Source organism: Lissotriton helveticus, chromosome 5_1 (assembly GCF_964261635.1).
Source record: "Lissotriton helveticus chromosome 5_1, aLisHel1.1, whole genome shotgun sequence".
Lineage (NCBI taxonomy): Eukaryota > Metazoa > Chordata > Amphibia > Caudata > Salamandridae > Lissotriton > Lissotriton helveticus.
The window spans coordinates 662,817,222-662,839,307 of record NC_136065.1 but is presented as its reverse complement, the minus strand read 5'-3'; the positions used below and the strand labels follow the sequence as shown (position 1 = coordinate 662,839,307).

Genomic DNA, 22,086 nt, shown 5'->3' with positions numbered 1-22,086 from the left:
GCTGTGACAAGATGACAAGTGCTATAGATGTGAGGCTTTACATGCAGACTTCGTACATATAGTGTGGGCCTGCCCGCAGCTCCATGCATACTGGGAAGATATTACGGGAGCACTCACAATAATGCTATCAGAGATGATTCCTAATACCCCATTAGTATGCCTATTAGGGATGTACAGAATAACGCCTGTAAAAAGGAGGACATTTCTGGCCGGAGCGCTTTTACTGGTTAATCGCTGCGTCGCTATGAGATGGGGTAGTAGATGCCCCCCCCCCCCAGATTTCAGGACTGGCTGAAGGACATGTCATACTGTAGAGACACCTTAGAAGTCTATGTGGAAGAATTGCTGCGGTCATCCAGGTCTAAGGACTACGGGGAACCTCTGGTACAATATCTACAGCGTGCGCAGGTGGAGGGGAGTGATGCGTGACCTGATGAGACAGTTTAAATATGGGACATGAATGAATGAATGAAGGGTGTCTTGTATTGCGCAAACTTAACCACGAGTGCATCAAGGCGCATGCAACATAACAACATATGGAAATAAAACGGCTGATACCACAAAATTTAGTAAGCCTGGGAGAAGAGCCAAGTCTTCAGAAGCTTACGGAAGATCGCCAAAGATTGTTAGCTAGAGAGTTCAAGGGGGAGAGAGTTCCATAACATCTATATTTACAAGCCGCCTAGTGGTTTAGAACCGGGTGAACTGATAGAATGAGAATATATATAAGCACTGTTCTTATTTCTCTGATTTAAAAAATGTTGTCACGCAATTAAGACACACTACGTCATGCCGTGGGAAAGACAGACAAGAGACTGAGAGGGACAAATGCCATGTAACTAATGCTTCTGACCACGAAAAGAAAAGGATGTCCGGTATTATATATGTATGCACTGTGATGTAAATTCTTTGCTTCCTTTTTTTATTTCTATCTTCCTGTATATAAATGTGTAGTACTAAGTAATGTGTGACATGCTCAATAAACAAAATAAAAAAATAAAAAAATAAATATGACAGCTAGCCGCTATGTTCTTTTAAATGTATAGGCCCTATCTAGCTCCCTGTATTAGGGCCAACCCTCTTTGACAGAGCAAAACTTTTAGAACGTAGGCATTTTCTTGTTTAACCATCCTACGCCTCTGCCTGCCTGTGAAATCAACTTCAGGTTTAGAATGACAGGGGCCTGTTTGTGCATTCACTATAGACAGTCACACAAAGAGAGTTATGGTGCGCCCTGAATATCCTGATGGCCCATCACCTGGCTGATGGGCCATCCTGAGCTAGAGTAGTGGAAGGAGTTGTCGCTGACACCTGAATGGGCCTGTGCCTGGCCTCTCACAATGCTGTCTACACGTCCATGAAGTGTGCCTGGAGCCAAAACTAGGCAGGAAAAGTATTTGTGTACTACAAAGACAATCCTCTGATGAATGCCTACTACAAAGGCCAAAAGGGGTATAAGTATTGTGTAGGAGAGTGGGTTTCTGTTTAAGCACCCCACACTTTTTGCCTGATTCTGATGCATCTTTGACTGAGTGTGCACTGCATTCCTGCTAACCAGGTTCCCGGTGCCTGTGTTCTTAACTGTACCATTGTTTCCACAATTGGCCCACCTCTGGCTCACATATAAGTCCCTTCTAAAAGATACCAGTGGTACCTAGGGCCTTGTGACCAGAGAGGGTCTCAAACGGGCTGCAGCATGTATTGTGCTGCCCCTAAGAGACTGCACATCAAACACATACATACAGCCTGCGTGTTTTGGTGCAGATAAAAGGGAAGAGTCAACCTGACACACATTCCAGTGTGCCAGGCCTACCAGCACTGAAAGAGGCAAAGGTAAGTCACCCCTACAGCAGGCCTTACCGCCCTATGGCTTCACTGAAATCCAAGATAAACATCTCAGTTTAATAAACCCACACTGATGCCAGTGTTGGATTTACTAAGAAATGCACCCAGAGAGCAACTCTGAGGTGCCCTCTGAAATCCTACCAACTTGCTAGTGTGTGTCTTACTGTTTCCCATCAGCCTGCTACCTCTAGACATGTTTCTGACCCCCAAGGTGGGAGCCTTTTGCTCTCAAGAGTCAAAAACAAAGCCTACTCTGGGTGAAGGTGCTTCACACCTACCACCAAGAAGGAATCACATAGAAAGGTGGTGAGCCTCAAAGGCTTCCCGTCCTTTGTTATGCTGACCAGGGCCCATTCAGCTAGTGGAGATGCCCACCCCCTGACCACGTCCCATTTTTGGCAGCAAGGTTGGCGTGAAAATGAGTAAGCAAGAGAGGTCTGTCCCCTCTCAGCCAGAGCACTCCGAACGTGCCTTAAGCTGAAGTAATCCCATCCCTTCAGAATCCTCCATATTGTTTTGGAGGACTCTAGCCAATAGAGTTAGAGATATGACCCTCGCCAGAGGGAGTGGATATACAAAGGGTATAGGCACGCTAAATGTACGTAGCTAATTGGCTACTACCTTCTACCCCTGTAAAGCCCCTAAAAACTAGTATTTAGGGGCACCCCTGAACCATAATCTCAGATTACCAATGGCCTACAGAGAAGAGGACAATGAAGAGCCGTGCAGCAGCGAAGACTAAACACAATAACTGACTTGGCACCAGCCCTACTGGCTTGTCTGCAGGTCTCAAAGACCGTGCTAAAGAAGATGCGTGCCGCAGACTAGCGACCTCCAGTGCTCTGGGAAGACTGCTTGCCTTCTAAAAAGACTCCCAATCTCCCGTGGATAGTGGATCTGTCCCGAAGAAAACCAACTCTAACGACAAAGTGCTCTGCCTTCCGAACCACGAAAATGACTACCTTCGCAGCCGACAACCACAACCCGAGTTCCAGTGGCCCACCAGTCCTGCAAAGGTTCCCCAGCGATTTAGAGCAAGAGTCCACCATGGGCTGACCCCTGCCAGACACCGTGTTCACATCTGCAGCCTCTGCATGAGACCTCTCCCCCAATCCCCTCAGTAGGCTGATTCCCTTCCCAGTGCTTACCTTAACCCCTGGAGACTGGGTTACCAGACTGTTCTACTTACCTTTAAGTAGGTCCACTTAGATTGTCCACTGTCTCCATTGGATAACATTGGCACCAGATCCAGAATTTGTCCTCTGCACCCGTTCACCCCAGTGCTGCTGGTGATGCAGTGTGGTCACTTACATGAACCTTGACTGGTACTGATTTTTCATCCAAAAGCTCAATATCGTAAACTGTTTACTTACCTACATATTGCTGATTGTGTTTTCTCCCATAGGATAACATTGTATTGCTTGAAAAATTCAGTGTGTCCACTTTTGTACAATGACAGTGTCAGTCAGTCAGTCAGTTGACAGTGATATTGCAAAATGTATTTTACAGCAGCAAGGTATCTTTGGTTCTATAAAAACAAATTTACTAACCAAATCATTGGTCTCGGATTTAGTCATTGAATGTGTGTGTAATGATTTCTTGCCTGTCTGTGTACAAAAAATGCTTAGCACTGCCTTCTGATAAGACTAGGTGCTCACCCAAACTACCACAAGAGAGCATTAGTATTATCTACTTTAGCCTCTGTAAAGTCTCTGGGGATCCACTGGACTCTGTGCACACTATACCTTATTTTGGTATAGTATATACAGTGTCTGCTTCCTACATATTTGACCTAAATCTCCAGACTTTTAGAATACTTATGGATCAAGAGTAGACTCAGACAAGGGTGGAGAGCTGAAGAGCTGTAAGGAGGAGTACTAACCCTTTGCTGTGTGTTGCTGTGCTGGGCTGACCTTCAGTTGCTGCTTCTGCTTTGGAGAAGAAAAGGACTGGACTTTGCTTTGTATCCTGCTCGTGAATTTCTCCAAGTGCTTGTGTGGGCTTGCCTCATGTCAAAGGCTGCGCCTGCAGCCTCCCTGAACTTCACCGCTGGGAGTTCTGACCTGGCAAGTGATGCCAATTCCAGTTCTGGGACCTTGGTGGTTATTCCTTCTACAAAAAACTGCAAAAGACTGAGAAATCGGTGCACCCGTTTTTCTGACGCAGCACTGCTGTGCGGGAGAAATTTCCACACGCCGCTGCCGTTTGGCTGAAGAAATAGACGCTGCACCTGCCATGTGGAGGAAGAAACTGCTGCAGCCTGAGTGCAGGGCACCGTGTCTCCGAAGCCCGAGACTCCCACACTGACTCCAACACGGCCTGTGTTCAAGTCAGCTGCTGTGCGGCTAGAAGAATTAACACATCGTGGGACCGTGGCTGAAGAAATCGAAGCAGCTCCTGTTTGCTGCTGCTGCATCAACCTCCAGCGCATCCAGATTTCCACTTGTTGCACCTGTGTGGCAAGTATTCCAACGCATCAACCGCAGATCAGAACTGCCTTGGATTTCAAAACATCGCTTCCCCTAACAGTTCGGATTCGATGCAACACTTTTCCTTCATGCAGCAGAACAGATGCATCGCCTCCTCAGGGACTCAGGAATCGACGCATCACTGTGTTTTCCAATGCTTCCCTCCTCTGCGGCTGTTTTTCTCTGTGGATTTTGGCCCATCTACGGTATTTTGGGTAAAATCACAGCATCCACAGAGTTCTATGGACAGAATTGCTTAAACCAAAGAAGTTTTTATGGGAGGGACCCACCAACCAAGGGACTGGGTACCAATGTAATCAACAAAAAAGAAATCCCTTGGAGAAAACTATTAGAAATGGTTAAACTTCAAGCATACTTCACTCACACTGGTGTCAGAAACTCAGAATGACCCAAGTCTATACATTCTAAAAACAATCTAAATTAAAACAAAATGTTTGCAGGAAGAGACTAATTTAAGAAAATACTAGTACAATTTTGTTGATACAAACATGAATAAATAAAACACTGTAATAAAAAGATATATATGTTCCTATACATACACAATTTATCAACACTTTAAAAATATTCATCAGAGACAGAAGAGGTGAATCATAAATGAAACATCATGAATTACTAATCCGATTAGAATCTAAATGTTGTGTCCCATTATTTTTATAAAAATGGCACCGTGATGGTTCCTCGGATTTAGTGCAAAGAAAAATGCGTCAACGCGTTTGTGTCGTGACTTGATATGCACCACCTTTTTCAAGACGAAACTGATATGTTGTCTCTTATTCAATTAAAATAACTGTATTCTGTTATTGCACATCCTAGTGAAGGCGTACGTTTATCTAGGAGCACGGTTCCCAAGGTACAATGCCGGATTCATGTAGGTATAGGTTTTTTTGATTATCAAAATATATATATATATATACCATCCGATAAAAGCCTAATCGGCTAAGGACATATCCATGTGCGTCAAATCTTGTGGATATGGGGTCACATGAATCCACTTTGTTTTGAATCCCTCTAGGTTCCGAATGTAATGAATCTAAATCTGCAATTAAAAGCCTCAAGGAGCAAGAGGATGGATCTTCCTTGTAGTTTAACCCCTTCGACGCTCATGACGAGCTGGGCTCGTCATGAGGTAGCCTCCTCGCACACTCATGACGAGCCCAGCTCGTCATGAAACATGGGAATGAGTAAATCCCAGCGTACGGGCGGAATTCCGCCCGCACTAAAGAGGTTAACTACTGCTGACCAGAACAGGTAAAACCTATGTATAGGACGCCGTCGTCAGTTCACAGTTACGGAGAACCTGGTAGAGGGCCGGTCTGGCGAAAGGACGTGCTCCTAATGATGTGCCGAAAAAAATCAAAACAACCTATACCCATACGAATCCGGCATTGTACCTTGGGAACCGTGCCATTTTTATAAAAATAATGGGACACAACATTTAGATTCTAATCAGATTAGTAATTCATGATGTTTCATTAAGTGTTGATAAATTGTGTATGTACAGGAACATATATATCTTTTTAATACAGTGTTTTATTTATTCATGTTTGTATCAATAAAATTGTACTAGTATTTTCTTAAATTAGTCTCTTCCTGCAAAAATGTTGTTTTAATTTAGGTTGTTTTTAGAATGTATAGACTTGGGTCATTCTGAGTTTCTGACACCAGTGTGAGTGAAGTATGTTTGAAGTTTAACCATTTCTAATAGTTTTCTCCAAGGGATTTCTTTTTGTTGATCAGAATTGCTTAAAACCTTTAAGAAGTCATATTTTGAGTTCTGTATGTTGGATTGTCGTCATTTGGTCTTGTTTTAGTTTAGATAAAGATTGGTTATGTTTCTAAACTGGTGTGGTGTCCATTTGTATTGTTTTCCCTGTGTTACTGTGTGTGTGTGTTATGTACAAATACTTTACACATTGCCTCTGGGATAGGCCTGACTGCTTGTGCCAAGCTATCAAGGGGGTGAGCAGGGGTCATCTTTGGTGTTTAACTCCCTTACCCTGACTAGAAGGAAGGGTACCTACTTGGACAGGGTGCATACCACTGCCAACTAGAGACCCCCATTTCTAACACCCGGATTCAACGTTGCCTCTGGTCACCTGTCCTTTTCGCAATCAATTCTCTGCTTAACATGGCTGCTTTCTGTCTCCAGAACCTTGAGGCATGAGGACTTAGAAGATGTAGCTGTCTAACTGCGGCTCGGACTATATTTTCTTTCAGGTTTCTGTGGGTCTTTCACGCAATATGTGTAAAGTATGTTTACCTCCACATGACCATGCTTCGCTTTTCACACCTTCTTGGAGGAGACTTTCCATAGACTGATGTTCTGGCTGACAAATTGCTGAAGGGCTTTTCATTGTTATGTCTTATTTTAGACCTGGTCCTCACTGGGACCAGTTTTCAGATCTTCTATTTGAGATGGAGGGGGAGAAGGGGGTGTTTAAAGGTGACTTTCCTTCCCGGGAGTTATTTTAGAGGCATGATACACAGCAAGGTGAGTTGGGCTCGCCTCTATGCTAGCCTCCATATATGTCTTTTTGTTGTTGTTCGGTTGATGCTCTACTGGGGTTAAAATGTACTGCTCAAGGCCAATTATGCATTTGACCATGCTTAAGAAGTGGTATTTCAAACCCTTTCCCCTACTTTCTCTGGGTAGGCTGAGAAGAAAATGTAATAGAAAGTTCAAGTGCAAGCTGTTCAGATTTATTTTCACAGTTCTGTTGACTTTTAGGCTGTATGATTGCTAGTTCATTAAGATTTATGTTGCTCACCAGGGCTGCAAGTCCTTCTTCTTCTCCTTCTCTCCCTTTCACTAGCTCAAGGTCCCAATTTTCTGGTGACCAACCAGACTGGTATGGGACTACTTGGCCAAATTTAGGGTCTGCCTGCCCCTGATATGGCAGCCTCCTAGGGTACTTTAGAAGGCATCCATTGCAGATATTCACAGGGTGGCCTATAGGGCCTTTGCCTATGTAGTGACATTTTGTGTAGAGTCTACTAGACAGCACATGCTATCTGGGGGTAAAGACCTATTGTGCACTTACAGCAGGCTTGGGCCACCCATTGTTTACCACTGTTTGGCTGTATTGTGACTCTAATTTGCTTTCTTCTTATTTAATTACATGCCTTCCTCTCTTTTTGTTTGCATCTTTCCTGAAGCATAGCCTCTTTACCATCTATTTGATTGGCTGACTTTTACTGTTCCACTGCTCACTTTTAGGAACATAATTTTTCTGTTTTTGGTCAGGAACTCTATGAGAGTGTACATGTTTTTCAGTTCTCTCCTTCACATGCTCCTGCCTCATCAAATACCCACCACCCACTCAAAGTTGCTTCCTCCCTCGTTGCTCCACTAAAAAACACATTGCATGTTTAAGTTTAAATGCAGATATTATGATTCTCAAGAAAAATATATTAAAATGTGGGCTAAAAAGAGAAGAGGTATATAACTAGGTATAGGCAATGACATATTTGTGGAGAGTAGAGGATGGAGAAAAACTCTCAAACACCAAGTTCATTTTAAAAACCACTTTCTGAAGCAACTCTAAATGTTCTCTGTAATGATATGAAATCTGGAAAAAACAATCGTCCTTAGCTCAAGTTTGGATAGCCGAAATCAAGGCATTGGAGAGACTGCTTAGGTTTAGTACCAAGAGCAACAGCATGAATTTAGGGCACAATCATCTGGAAGAAACCAACTGGAAAGTAAGATTATTAAGCTCGCACAAAAAAGTGTGGAGATTTTCGGATGCTATAGCTAGTGCCATAATCGAGCTGTAAATGTATCACGGGCATGAAGAAAACAGTAATGAAGGGGAATATACTTAGTTAACCTGAATACAACCATCTTCAAAAACCAAATTCACCCTCATTGACAGGACTCCTCAACTGCCACAAACTCTCTCTGCTGGTTCAACTACCTTGTAAAGACTCATGAACTCGGTGCCACAATGACTTCTGACAATACAACCATAGGCTAATCGTTACTCAGGTTTTATCGACAAAATGTCAACTCAATCTCTGTTGGTAGAAAAATGCACAGAGGTGGCCACAAAGTTGTAGATAGTCAAGAAGTAGCCCTACCATTATGATGTTTAATTTAAAGCACACTTTGTAGAAGAGGCAAAATGTATAAGACTCTAAACATAAATATTCATCAGTAGAAAGTGAGGGTAGCACTGTAACATCCAAATGCCTCTGTAATAAATAGTTGAGAAGCAAGCATTCTGAACAGTGCACCTACACTGATACATCTGCACATACAACTTTAGTTATGGAAAGGGGGTAGCTCAAGAAGTCTGGAAATAATTTATTTACAGTGTTGGATTTCGCATCCTTGGCGTGGATTACCCTGACTTTTTGCCTTCTGACCTCCTGACTGTGTTTATAGCTTTAGGAATCTGGGCATGTTAACACTGCTAACCAGTGGTGAAGTGTATGCACTCTATGCTTAAAACAAGGTAAGATTGGCTAATCCACAATTGGCATATTTAATTTACCTATAAAACCCCAGTAAAGTGGACTACATGTGCCCAGGGTCTGAAATTAAATCCTACTAGTGGGCCTGCAGCATTGATTGTGCCACCTACTTAAGTAGCCCTTTAAACATGTCTCATGCCTAACACTGCAGAGCCTGTGTGTGCAGGTTTAAACCTGGCATATGAACCAACTTCAAAGGCAAGCAATTGAGTGCACTCCCATTTTTATTCAAGTTCGACATGATCAAAGGCGTGGTTCGTGGCGTGCAGGCTTGATCACGCTCTGTCCCAAAACATGAACATGGAATTTCCAAAATTAAACTGCTGCGCCGTTGCGCTCAGTTTTCAAGCCGCACAGCTCTAAAGCCCTATGCTGTAGCATCCAAGCAGCATTATTTCAAATAAACCTTCGTAGTCCAAAGTAATCCATTTTTATTCATATTTATTCAACCATCATTTTCATGTTCACAATGAAGGCAATGTAATTCTAAACTTAAAATGCGGCCTAAATGTCCATCCAGACCTTTTATAACAGCACGTTATAATCCACTTTTATCCTAGGTACCCATCCAAGTGTTCACCCAATGCATCTCGGGCAATGTGCTCTTCGTCAGGGGTAGCTGTGGTGTTAAAAACAAACCATCAGTGTTCTTGTATACTTTCATCGCATTTAACTATGTTAATGTGAATATCAAAAAACAACCATAAAATTCACAAAACAAAAAGCAGAACACACCAATGAATAATACCATGTATCACACGTTTTAACTACAAAATAAACCAACACCCAAAGAAAATATAATCTACGATATAAAAAGTGTGACCTACGTGCAGAATTTCCCATGTTAAACTATGTGCTTAAGAACCCAAAACAAGCATCAAAAAAGTGCACTTACAATATAACAAATATAATCCACTTCTCCAACATCTCAGCGCCATCATCGGCTTCCGTATTCAGAACCGCTGTACCTCGGACCTGGCGCATCGCTCATGGAACCAACCCATAACTGCTGTTGCATGGAGACATCCAGCACATCACCCCAACTGTGTGGGGATCAGCGAACCACCTCATTGCTGGTGACCAGGACAAGGTTCGTTTGCACAGTTGGCCATGCGTGGGTCCTGTATCAGCGCCACACTCCATTGCAGACGGCCTGAACTCTTAACTTTGTCCTGGTCCAGCGTAACCATAACGAATTAACTCTTTAAGCGCTTACTGCTTCTAAATGCTATTTTTCAATTAATCTTTAAAAATTCATATCTCGACTTCTACTGGTTGAATTAGTGTTGTTTTGGTCTTGCTTTATTTATACAATTAGTCGCAAGAACTGTGGACCAGCTCCGAAAATGGCATCAAACCCTGCCTGGTTGCTGCTGTCCTGGCAACTGCAAAGACCAAACTCATCCAGAAGCTGTGCACCCTCCAAAATTCTTGAAGGATGTCCAGTGCTTCAACAACCTTGCAGCCTATCCTTTGCAGTGGAGGAGCCACTCCCCTGCAACTGCAGGTGCCAACAGCATTTGTCTAGTACTCTGTTTTGCTGTCCACTGGGTCCACCGAGGGAGCATCTCGCCAGGAGAGGTCATCGTGGTTCTAGGGGATCAGCCCCATCTCTCCAGTGAGTTTTGAGACACTAGACATTCCATGCGCCTAACTTCACCAAATACCCTGGACATCGGAGCATTTGCAGCAACCAAGGCTTGTTGAGTGTCCAGTCCAGGCACCACTGATGACAAAGCCGACCTCCCAATAAAGAATTCCAGCATCAATAATGCCTACGTCAAGAGTGTCCCTGCTGTTCTGTGGCGCAGTGAGCCCAGATCTTTGTGACTGGGGGTGAATGTTTGCACTGTTCAGCATTCCGTCCATTAATTGTACTTTTTGCTTTATTCGCCCTAAGTGGGAAGGGTATGCCCAGACGTGGGTACTGTGCTCATTGCACCTTTGGATTCAAGCTAGCCTGGCTGATGAAGGGTGATGCCCCGAAACTGGTACCATGATGCTTGTTTTCAGTCCAGGGAGGACCTGGCTTGGCATTTCGGGCTGGTCTCTTCCCATGAGGAGCAGGGTCAAGACTGATTTGCATATGTCTGACGTAGCAATGCTGGCTCTGTATATACTATACCAAAGTAAGGTATAATGTGCTGAGTCCAGAGAGTCCCCAGAGGTATAGCAGAGGCTAATTTAGGTAAGTACTAACAACTCTCTTTCTTGTACTGTAGGCGAGCAATTATGCTTATCCAGAGGGTGTGCTAAGCATTTGTTGTATTCACTCAATCAAGGACGGATACACACACTCTGAGACAGAATCCAGACCAATGAGGTAACTATAAAAAAGATATACTTATGTTCTATTGTTAGAACCAAGCAGGACTTGTCACAAGTGAGTAAAATATACTTTCAAATGCAAGACTGTTCAAGGAAATGCAGTTGTACTTGAAATTGCAATTGTAACAGGATTGTGGATGCTTTGGGAACAGTGTAAATTACACAGTAATTACTTTTCATTACTCTTGGATTACTTTGAGTACTGGGGGTGGTATGCCTAGATATCACACCATAGGATCTCTACATATAAGGTAAGTACGACGTTTTGATCTTTGCAATAGAATTCTATTTTCTTCATACAACAGTCATGTTTTTAGGTCCAAAATCTCTTTACATGGGTTCCTATGAGGAAAAAGCGTTAGCGGTCCCACAGGCAAGTACACTACTTACAAAGGTGAGTTTGGGGGTTAGGACCACGGTTCCCCAAGGTCTAGATGGACACTCGAGTTGCACCACCAGCGGCACTGGGGCGACCGGGTGCAGAGTGCAGGGCACAATGTTAGCCAATAGGGATAAGGGGCCTTCGGTCAAGGACTGCTTACGGGCAGGCCACTGGGATGTAGGAGCACAGCTCCTAGGGTTAAGGTCAGCACTGCAGGGGCCAAGGACCTGCAGCCGGGTGCAAGGTGCAAAGAGGGTGTCGGGGAACCTGTGCTTTCCAATGGAGACCTTCATTTTTGCAAAGATTCTGCAGGTTCAGGCAGGGAGGCTTCCTGAAGGCGACCAAAAGCTGGAAAGGTAAGTGGGGATCTGGGGGGATGCCAGGACATTGTCGGTTGGGCCACCCAAGGCCGTGGGGCGTCGGGTGCAGGGGTATCTTCTTGCATCAAGTTTTCTTACCAGCTCCGGTCGCGGTCGGGGAAAACATCCTTGGGGTGTTGGGCCATTTGAACTCGGGCGTTGGGTGCAGAGTGGTGCAGAATCGCAGAGTTACCGGAATTCGGAGTCTGGAGGTGAGTTTTTGTTTGAGCAAATCCGGTGCTCAAGGTATACAGAGTATGTTGGAAGGTCGCAGGCCAGATCCTCCAGGCTCTGGGGGTTGCTGGCTGCTGGACTCGCCGTGGTTCTTGCTGTAGGCAGGTCGTGGACGGGACAGGTCAGTAGGGCCGGGACCAAGGAAGTTGGTGTCCTCTTCTCCTTCCTGGGTAAGCACGGATGGCTCTTTGGTCCATTTTCTGTCTTCCTCGAATCTGAGGAGGTAAGGTTCAGGGTCACCCCTAAATAGTAAATTTAGGGGCATTAAAGGGATGTGTACGTTGGGACCAATGAATCCTTTCCTTGGGGTGAATACACCCCCTATTATGCCACCCTCCAGTGGGAGGGTGCATGAGCCGCTCCATAACTGGCTGAGTCCCCTCATCTTCAAGATGGAGGGGGCTAAGATGTTTGCTTCACCTCTCCTCCCCCACCTGAGGGGTGGGGTCGGCAAGGTAGGCACACTTATCATCAGCTTGCTTTTTCTTCCGATTCTCCTGCCCAAAGTGGGGGTCAGAACCGATGGAAGCCAGTTGCTGGAGGCAGCAAAAGGCAGGGACAGCTTTCAAAGGCTGCAGGCCTTTGAAGCTTCCCCTTTCGTGGACCCAGCCCATCCAGGGGGAGGAGGAATGACACCTCTGCCACCTATACATGGGCTTTGCTCAGAGAGCGGAGGGGTCCAGAAACCTGTCTGGTGGTTGCAACTGGTGGGCGGCCATTCAGGGACCACACCAGGGCTGGTCGACGGGGGCATCTCTAAGATGCCCTCTGAGTGCATTTTACATTGAATCCCACACTGGCATCAGTGTGAATTTAATATTCTGAGAAATTGGCTACCAAACTTCCCAGTTTTTAGTAAAGCCATTATGGAGCTGTGGAGTTCATAATGACCAACTCCCAGACCATGTACTAATTATGGCTTTACTACACTTACAATTTCTGAGAATGGACTTAGACATTGTAGGGGTACAGGGTGCATGCATCTGTACCCTCACCTTAGGGACAGTGCACCCTGCTAGAGAGATGACTTACCTAGGCCTGAGGCAGTGGATTGCAGGCATGGCACACAGGGATGTGGTGTATATTGTAACTGGTATATTTATCATGTGTATCCGTAGTTCATTTAGGCACACACTTAGAATGTTCACTGAGCACCAATATTGAGCAGCTTGCACTTTGATGTCGTTCGTTTATTTTTGGGCACACACACTATCGCATTTTTTTGTGTTCCATTTTTTTTCGTGTTCCATATTTTTAATTCTTCGACACTTTCAGATTTTTCGATATTGGTCGAACCTTTTTGGATATTTCTCTGTGATTTTCACAGGAGTCGAAACTTTTTTCTATTACGATCATGCGCGGCAGAGACTGTCGTCTAGCCTCTTCCTGACACGGATCACGTGATCAAGGAGGAAACAGCCAATCACGGACTCTTGGCATATTAGAACACGGAAACGCCGAGAGCGTCCATTTATACCTTGGTTTACCGCATCGGGAAGAAGTTTTTCGAATAATGTTAGTTTACTGGCATATCGGTGATGCGAAAATTAGAAACTGGCAATGAGGTGAGATACGAAATATTGATCCTCTGACCTCTCTTATTTTTCAGACACCGGAAATCGTCAACTAGTATGTAAGGTTCGGGCACATGTTTTCGTGCAGCGTTTTAATCACCGGGTTACACCTATTTCACAAACAGCGCATGGGTACCACTTTGAACTGAGCTTTTGCTGACACTATGAGTTACACGTGTTTTACCATGATTTATATTGAGTGGTGGTTATGTTAAACATTGATTTCCTTTGACACATGATAGATGGATGATTATGCTATTTTATTTTGAATTAACAGTGATGCTCCCTGAGGAAGGGCTGTGTGTTAGCCCGAAATGCATAGGAGCTAAAGAGGCAACAATGTCTGGTAAAATGTAAAGACACATAAAAATTGCAATGAAATGACAAATGAATTTCATGAAATAAGGATTCACGAATCTATATCTAATCAATAAAAGAAAGAGTGTAAAAACCATTGAACTGTATGGAGTCCTCACCTTTTTTCTTCAGAGGAACCAGAATTTGAGTGCCCAAGGGGATGCAACTAATGGACCATTAGGAGCACGACTAGTACACAGGAATGTGTGCCATGTTGACGTTTCACTTTTCCCTGCACCAACACAAGCAGCCTACAGTGGCAGTGTGTGTGTGTGTGTGCGTGGGAAGGTGCTGGGCATCCAAGGGTGGCACAATAGATGCTGCAGCCCTTAGGGGCCATCCCTGATCACAGTGCCCTTGGCACCCATGGTACTATTTACAAGGGGCTTACCTGTGGCAAAGGATGTGCCAATTGTGGATACAAAGGTACAGTCTGAGAAAGAACACAGGCCCTGGGAACCTGATTGGCAGGGGCCCAGGGCACATTAAGGCAGGTTGCATCAGATGTCAGGCAAAGGGTGGGGGGAACAATGCAAAAACTGGCACTTTCCTACAGATAGGCCCAAACTGGGGCGGTGTGGTGAGCAAAAGAACGATGGATTAAACCTGGAGCTTTGTGACTGAGGGTGAATGTTTGCATTGTTCAGCATTCCGTCCATTTGCTCTTTTTGCGTCTATTCTTTATAGCATACAAGAAAAAAGAAAGCACATTTGTTTGACAAACTTCAGAGAACACTTACCGCAAACGAGACACCCACTGGTCTACAAATCCATCTGGGTGGTTTCTTTAGTGGCGGGATTGAGGTGGTCTGGGTCACTTGGTGTGGCAGCTGCAACTGCGGGAGAGGCTGGCTTGTCCCAAAAGGGTCCATTGTATTAAAAGATGAGGCTATCTGAAGTCAGGAGAAGATCAACAACATTGTTTCCATTAATAAATAAGAGTTACTTTCCTGTGAATAACCATTCAATCTTTATCTATGACTTTGTCAATGTTTACTACTCTGCTGCACACACTGCCAATGAGCCCAGCAGAACAGACCCTCTCAGAACATATTCTTACTGTTGCAATTACTGTAGCTGCTCCCAGTGGAACAGCTTTCTCTTTTAGAATTGGGTTGAGCAATCTCAGGTCTGAGAGCGTGGTCCAGGAGACCAATGCCTGCACCTCCTTACCAATGTGTGCCCAAATGGGAATCCTTTTTGTATAGTAGCACCTGTCACTTTAATGAATATGTGCTGCTCTTTTAAAAAAAAGTTTCCCGGTTGGGAAAGCAAATGCAAGGATAGCATGTCTGCTGTCCCTTGCAGACCACAACCCTGCACTGCCAGCCGTTTACACAGGGTTGCAAATTATTGCCTTTCTAATTGATATTCACCAGGCATGTTGTTTTGCAAACCGCTAGCGAATGTGCTACTTGTGATGCGACCTATTGCTATATAAGTCGCATCGCAAACTGCATACCAATTTGAAAAAAAGACATCCAAATTGCACACCCTGGTTTCAAAATTGGTCTTTATGCATCGAAACCCTTGTTTTACATTTAATGTATAGTAAGAGCCCTTTGCCAGATCTCAACATAACCCTGCTCACACCACTTTATATTCTCACTTAATACATCACTGGCTATTTATTTGACTTTGTAGCACAATCATTTTGAGGAAATGGGGTGTATTATATGGTGTGGTTGTGCAAACTCAACATGTAATAAACTTACCAGCCCTCTTCAGGACCCTTAGGTTTCATTTGTCAAAGATTCAGCTCAACCCCATGTAGCTGTGTCTCTGAGCAGCAAGGCTTACACAAAGGAGCAAGTGTAAAGCATTTAAATAGCACCAAAACAATTGAAGAAGAAATGGACAAGACACCAAAGAAACCAGAGCCCCCCCCCAAAAAAAACAGACTGTATTTTTTTATGCATTTTTAAAACAAAAAATATATACCAGAGGGTTCCAGAGATAGAATTTACAAGGTATAATACATCGGATTATTTCACTTAACTGCGAACAAGCGCTGGCAAATTCAAGGAATTTGACACTTAGAAATGTATTCACTAAAAAGTTTGGCTTGTTAAAATGCGGTCACTTAGCGTCACTTCAGGCAATCAACTCCATTGGGAGTCAGTCAGTGGGACCAGTATGGTACTCAGAGACGGTTACTTCAGTAGGTGAAGCAGTCCTCAGTCAGTTCCAGGCACTTTTATCTATTGCAGGGCTTTCCTTTGGAAGAGGTTCTGATGCAAGGGATGAAGGATGATAAAAAATGCTCAAAGGACGCAGTGGATGCGATGCGGTCGATGGTGGTCTTGCTGCCACTACTCCCCAGTCCAGAAAGAGGGTGAGGTGGTCCTGGTCACAGGGTCCTGTCACCACTGGACTACTGGTCACCCAGTATCTCGGTCACAGGCCAATCCTTCTTGGTTTGATAACTTGTACTCTGGGGGTACCAGTTAGACCTCAACGACACTCCTAGACTCAGCAAACTCAGGTGTAACTTTGTGCATCAAGTCCTGGTCCTACCAATTTGCCCCAGCAGGCTTCTCAACTGTTCTGCCCCTTTGCTGTAAGCAGGAGGCCAGCTCACTAAGCCTTAGAGTTGGCTTGGGCTGGGCTCTGGAGACGGCTTCGAGCAGGACACAGCAGGCACAGTCCATCTTCTTTGCTAGTCACCAGGTTCAGCAGATGCTCTCCACACAGGTGCAGCCTCTCTTTGGTGGTTCCACGGTGTAGCAGGCCAGGCTTTCTTTGGCCCTTCTTCCAGTCCAGTTGAGATCGGAGTATGAGGTGCCAAGGGAGCCCTACTTCTGCTCAGAAAATGCCCTCAAGACAGGATGCAGTTGGTAGCCAATAGGCTACCAGGTTCCCTCCCACCTGGTGACCACTTCCTGCAAAGTGTGGCATCTAGGTATCCAAGGCAGCACCATTCTGCTCACTTCCAATATGGCAAGACCCCTCTCCCGGCGTGTGGGGCTCCCGACCCCAACTTAGAGATGTAGCTGCAAAGAGAGCTTCACGCCCCTGGAAAATCAGTTTGACAACTGGCTTTCCATTCCCTGTCCCTACTGCCAGCATGTCTACCTAAACAATAGAGCAGCCTCTCCCAAGTGTTCCTTATTTGCCCTTCAAAGGCGGCTTCACCTTTGAAGCTCGCCTTTCAGACTAACACTCGTCTGGCTCCTTGCTTCGGGTAGGTAACACCTTCTTCAGTGGAAGGCCTCTATTGTTACCTTTCCTGGGAGTCGTTCCCACATATCCCCAAGAGGGCAAAAAAGCTTTCCGCAAAACAAATTCCAAGTACAGCAGTAAACGAGCAGAGGAAACCATAGGCAGAGCTAGAGTGAACTTCTAAAGTTGCACTTTCCACACCAGTGACATTACATTCGATACAACCACTAAATTGGATTTAATGCACTGATTATTTTGATACCTTACAGTACCAACTTTAGTTGTCCCATTTAGAAGCTAGCAGGGCAGAGGAATCAGCCTGTAACCTTGTACTTGCCAATGGGGCTACTAGCATTTTCACAGTAAAAACGACAAGTTAGGGTTCATACTGCTGGATCATGTAGAAGTACATGTCCCACTTTTTACTAAATATATCAAGTTGGTTTGCAGTTCCTTGGTGCGAATAAGAGTGTTCAGGTCTGAGAAAAAATGGTGCCCTCACACACCCCGAAGGATGCCATGCTTCATCATATGGGCCTGCTCCTTGTCGGGCCGGTGCTGCAATGCCAGACGGGCACCGTGAAGGGGCTATTTAGCGGAGATCTTTTTGGTGAAGCCGTTTAGTGCGCGGGAGGAGTGGAAAAAGTAGTGTAGTGGGTGCAGAATGGTACTTTTAGGTTTAGGGAGGCCCTACTACCTAAATCTTTTTATTCCTGGGACTCACTAACCTAACTAAAAACAGTCTGACCCTAACTGGATACAATGGTCCTAAAGGGCATGTGTGGTGTGAAAGGTCGACATGTTTCTTGCCTCTGTTAGCCCCTAACATGTCTTATGGCAATTCATCAGGACCGGTGAGTTGAGGTAATTTTCGTAGTCGTACACTGCTGCAAGGCTGGAACTTAGAGTATACGGAATGCTATAGTAACAAGCTATGCAAGTAAATACCAGGTCCGATTTACCTAGTATTGTGCGACCCCATATACTGAAGGTCTGAGTTGACGGGAGCGTTTTAACAGAGTGCGTCATAACTCAAAATAGACAGGCAGCGCGGCATCTAGCTCTTCTCCAACCCCGGCTCTGGTTCCTGTCCACTTTTAACTGAACAGCACCCTCTCACTGCTCATAAGGCCTACCTTCGGGAGTGACTTACATATATTAAAAAGGGTGATTTGGACTTTACCATTACTTTAAATGGCAAAGTTGAGTTAGCAGTTTAACCTGCCCTTCCAGTCTGCAGTGGTAGACTGAGAGCCATGTTTTACCTTGCCACACTCACAGTGGCACAACAAGTGCTGCAGTCCCTGAGGGTACAATCTCACTTACTAGCCCTGGGCACTCCTGGTGCCATAAACTAGGCACTTACAAGTAAGTTGGGGTGTGCCAATTGAGGACAAGACAAATAAACATGCACCATTTTAAGCGTCAGAGCACATGCACTGAGTCCTGTGAGCAGGGCTCCGGGCATCTAGGAACCCTTACACCAGTACCTAGTAGTCAAAACTGCAAAATCCGGTTTCCTTATATTCATTACATAGCTTTTTGACCAGAATAACTAAAGCTATTTTGAGCACAAAAAATTAATTTACTATGAATACCATGACTAGAAACAAAAAGGTGCAGGAGCTCTCGGAATAAGTAAAAAGGTCGCCTGCGTGCAAACCTTATCCAAAAGGGCACCTACACCATATCAAGCTTACAGTAGCTTTTATATAATTACTACAGCAGCATCTCTACAATACAAGTATAGTTCCCATAGAGTAAATTCCTAATGTTAAAGCCAATTGTTGTAGTTCCAGATTTGGACAAGGAGCGCCAATATTAGATTTCATGCTACTTAACCAACAAATAATAATACCTTTGCAGTGTGGTTCATCTGTTGAGCTTCGAGGCTTCCACCCATGATAGAATAAACATTGATCCAGCCATCAAAAGAAGCAGCTGAGAAAACGGATGGGTTGCGAGGACACCACTGCACATCAAAACACCACTGGCTTCTAGTAGGCAGCTCGTATATAACCTGCAATAAGAGAAAAATACTGCATCAATGCACAAGGCGCAGAAAAACATACTTGTGTATTACTATTCCATGTAGCAACAGTTTTCCCATGTCAGCATCGTGCTGAGACGTGCAGACTATCAAAACCTCACTGTGCTAGACAGAGGAAAGATCGCCATTTGTTTAGGTTACACAAAAAAAACGTTAAAGAATTAACGTGCTTTTCTCAAGCCCAAACCATCTTTTTTTTACAATATAATAAAACAGACACTTAAGGGGCCCATTAGGATCTCGGACGGATCGCCGTCTGCCACCCATTTCCCCCCGCCACAGTAATATGGCAGGGGGGAAATGAGTGGCGGGCGGACGGAAAGACCGTCCGCCGCTTTTCCGCCCGGTCAGAGTTTAATATGGTGGCGGTGTCTGTTAGGCACCGTCAGCCATATTACTATGGGGGCGGAAATGTGCCTTACCATGGCGCGGGAATTGCCTGCTGGGGTCCGTAGCGGGCCCCCAGGGGGTGGGGGGTGAACATGGGGGTACCTATGGTACCCTTCCCTGCAGTTCCATGCACAACATGGCAGGCACCGCGCAGTGCCTGCCATGTTGTGCATTGAAGTGAACAACATGCCTTCCTGGCATTGTGGCGGGTGGTGCTGAGTGCACCGCCCGCCACAATGTCAGGAATGCAGGATGCGCCCGCCACTGTGGCGGGCGCATCCTAATGGCCCACACGAGACCCCTTCTGGCGAGTGGTCCCATTTCACAATAGGATGGCGGGCGGACAAAGTCCACCCGCCATCCTAATGACCCCCTAAATATGTTGTAACAGATGGAAACAGAGTGATGTCCGAGAGGCCTGCCAGCTGGACATTGCCACCATGTGTGTGCGGCAAGACAAAGTACAACCGAATTTGTTGGGAGAAAGATGAATTTGATTCTGGACAGGATGCTTAACCGGAGAAGATGCCTCGAAATTCTGCATTCTGTGCTCCTTGAAAGACAAGGCATGTCAGAAAAACTGGGGGATTCAAGGGATGTGCATTGAGGTCTACGTCCGACAGCCAGGTATGAGTCTGCAGATGCATGAGGCATAGTCAAAGAATATAAACTTTGCATCAGATTAAATTGGAGGCAACTTTTTATTTTTTGTTTAAATGTATTTAAGGCTATATGAGTTGCTGCGACGTCCATTCATTTAACCGCTCATTACACATTTATGTTGTGTATTAATTTACCCTTGTTTATTTTTCTTTATCTTTGCTTTCAAGTTTTTGATCTGGTTTAATTATTGCTCTTAGATCAACAGGAGCACTGAATAACTAGGTGGAAAATAGAACAGTTATCCTTGTGATGGCGTCTCATGGTCTTTAAAGAGAGACTTTTAACGTTTAGCATCTAACCGCCAAAAGGCCTTAGGGTGCACATATTCACCAGCCACCACAAACATTCAGAGAGTATATCAGTGACTGACGTCTGACTGATATCTTGCAGGCTTTAAGCCAGAAGAGGGGACAAAATCATGAGAAAAGGTTGCAAAATAAGAACCAAGACAATTCTGTTGTGGGTTAATTGTTGAGCAAGTTATTAATAGTGCCTCATTATTTATTGGAAAGTGGTCGTTCTGGGCGGGGGTAGTCTTTACCTCGCACTTATAGATCTAAAGACTGCCTTCGACCTGGTCCCTAGGGAGCGTCTGTGGGGAGTTCTCCTGGAGATGGGGATTCCCCGTTATCTTCTCCGGCTACTAGTGAGGATGCACGAAGGCAACTTCGCGCAAGTAAGGTGGGGCCAGCAGGGGCAGAAGACTGACAGAATCCCGGTGAACAGGGGCGTCCGTCAGGGATGTGTTTTGGCTCCCACCCTGTTCTCTGTATATGTGAACGGGGTGGTGCAGCACCTATTGCAAATTCCATCTGACGCACCATCCCTGACGGGCGAAAAAATTCCAACTCTCCTGTTTGCCGACGATACTCTGCTTATCTCTAAATCCCCTGTTGGCCTGCAGACTCTCCTAGACAGCTTCCAAGCATTTTGCACTTTGCGAGGCCTAGTGATAAACACAGATAAAACTAAATAACTGATATTAAATCCTCCAAAAAAAACTATTAGGCCCCTGTCCTGAACCATGTCCAACTGGAGAGGGTCACTGTCTTTGACTACCTGGGCATTCGCATCTCTGACAACATGCAGTGGACATCCCACCTACAGAAAATGCTATTGTGCCACAAAAGAGTAGGGGGGACCATTCTTCGAGAACAGCGATCTACAACATCGAAGCCTATTGCCCCTGTGATAGCCATATACAAGGCCAAGGGAGTGACTTCTGCCCTGCATGGCGCAGAGTTATGGGGATTGGGTAATGTGGACGTGCTGACGAGATCGGAAAACAAGTTCCTCAGGGACCTAATGGCGCTCCCCCAGAGCACGCCTATGATCCCTTTGCTTATGGATCTGGGTTGCCATGCAATATCCGACCTCGCCAAACTTTGACCACTTTTACTATGGGCTCGCTTATGGCGCGCCCCAGAACTAACTAAGTACGCAGAGGGCCTGTCAGAAGTCATGTCTATGGTTGGTTGGCACAAAATCAGTTGGCTCAAGCACGTTAAAACCCTCTTATGTGACTTGGGCCTCAAGGACGCCTGGGTAACTAAATCTGCCCCCCTAAAGTAGTGTTAAAGAGAATCTACTGGAATTGGGTAGCGTCCAAACAACGTTCCGACCCTAACCTAGGCAGGCTTACTGAAAGCTTCATGGAGTTTAAAGATGTAGCACTTTGTGAACCCTACCTGGATATTATCCAGAAAGCTCTTGATCCGGCACTGTACTTTAAATTCAGGGTTGGTATGTTACCGATCTGCGAGTTTACTGCTCGATG

General features: G+C 45.1%; 1 protein-coding gene across 2 annotated transcripts in view; it reads right to left on the bottom strand.

Moving 5' to 3' along the window:
- Positions 1–22,086, bottom strand: part of SEC31B (SEC31 homolog B, COPII component) — a 1,031,933-nt gene that overhangs the window by 675,481 nt on the left and 334,366 nt on the right. For both annotated transcript variants that reach the window (XM_078643061.1, XM_078643062.1), the window contains exons 9-10: positions 19,065–19,226; positions 14,785–14,937 (exon numbers count right to left, since the gene is read on the bottom strand). In XM_078643061.1, coding sequence (XP_078499187.1) covers positions 14,785–14,937; positions 19,065–19,226 — 315 coding nt within the window. The remainder of the gene's footprint in view (positions 1–14,784; positions 14,938–19,064; positions 19,227–22,086) is intronic.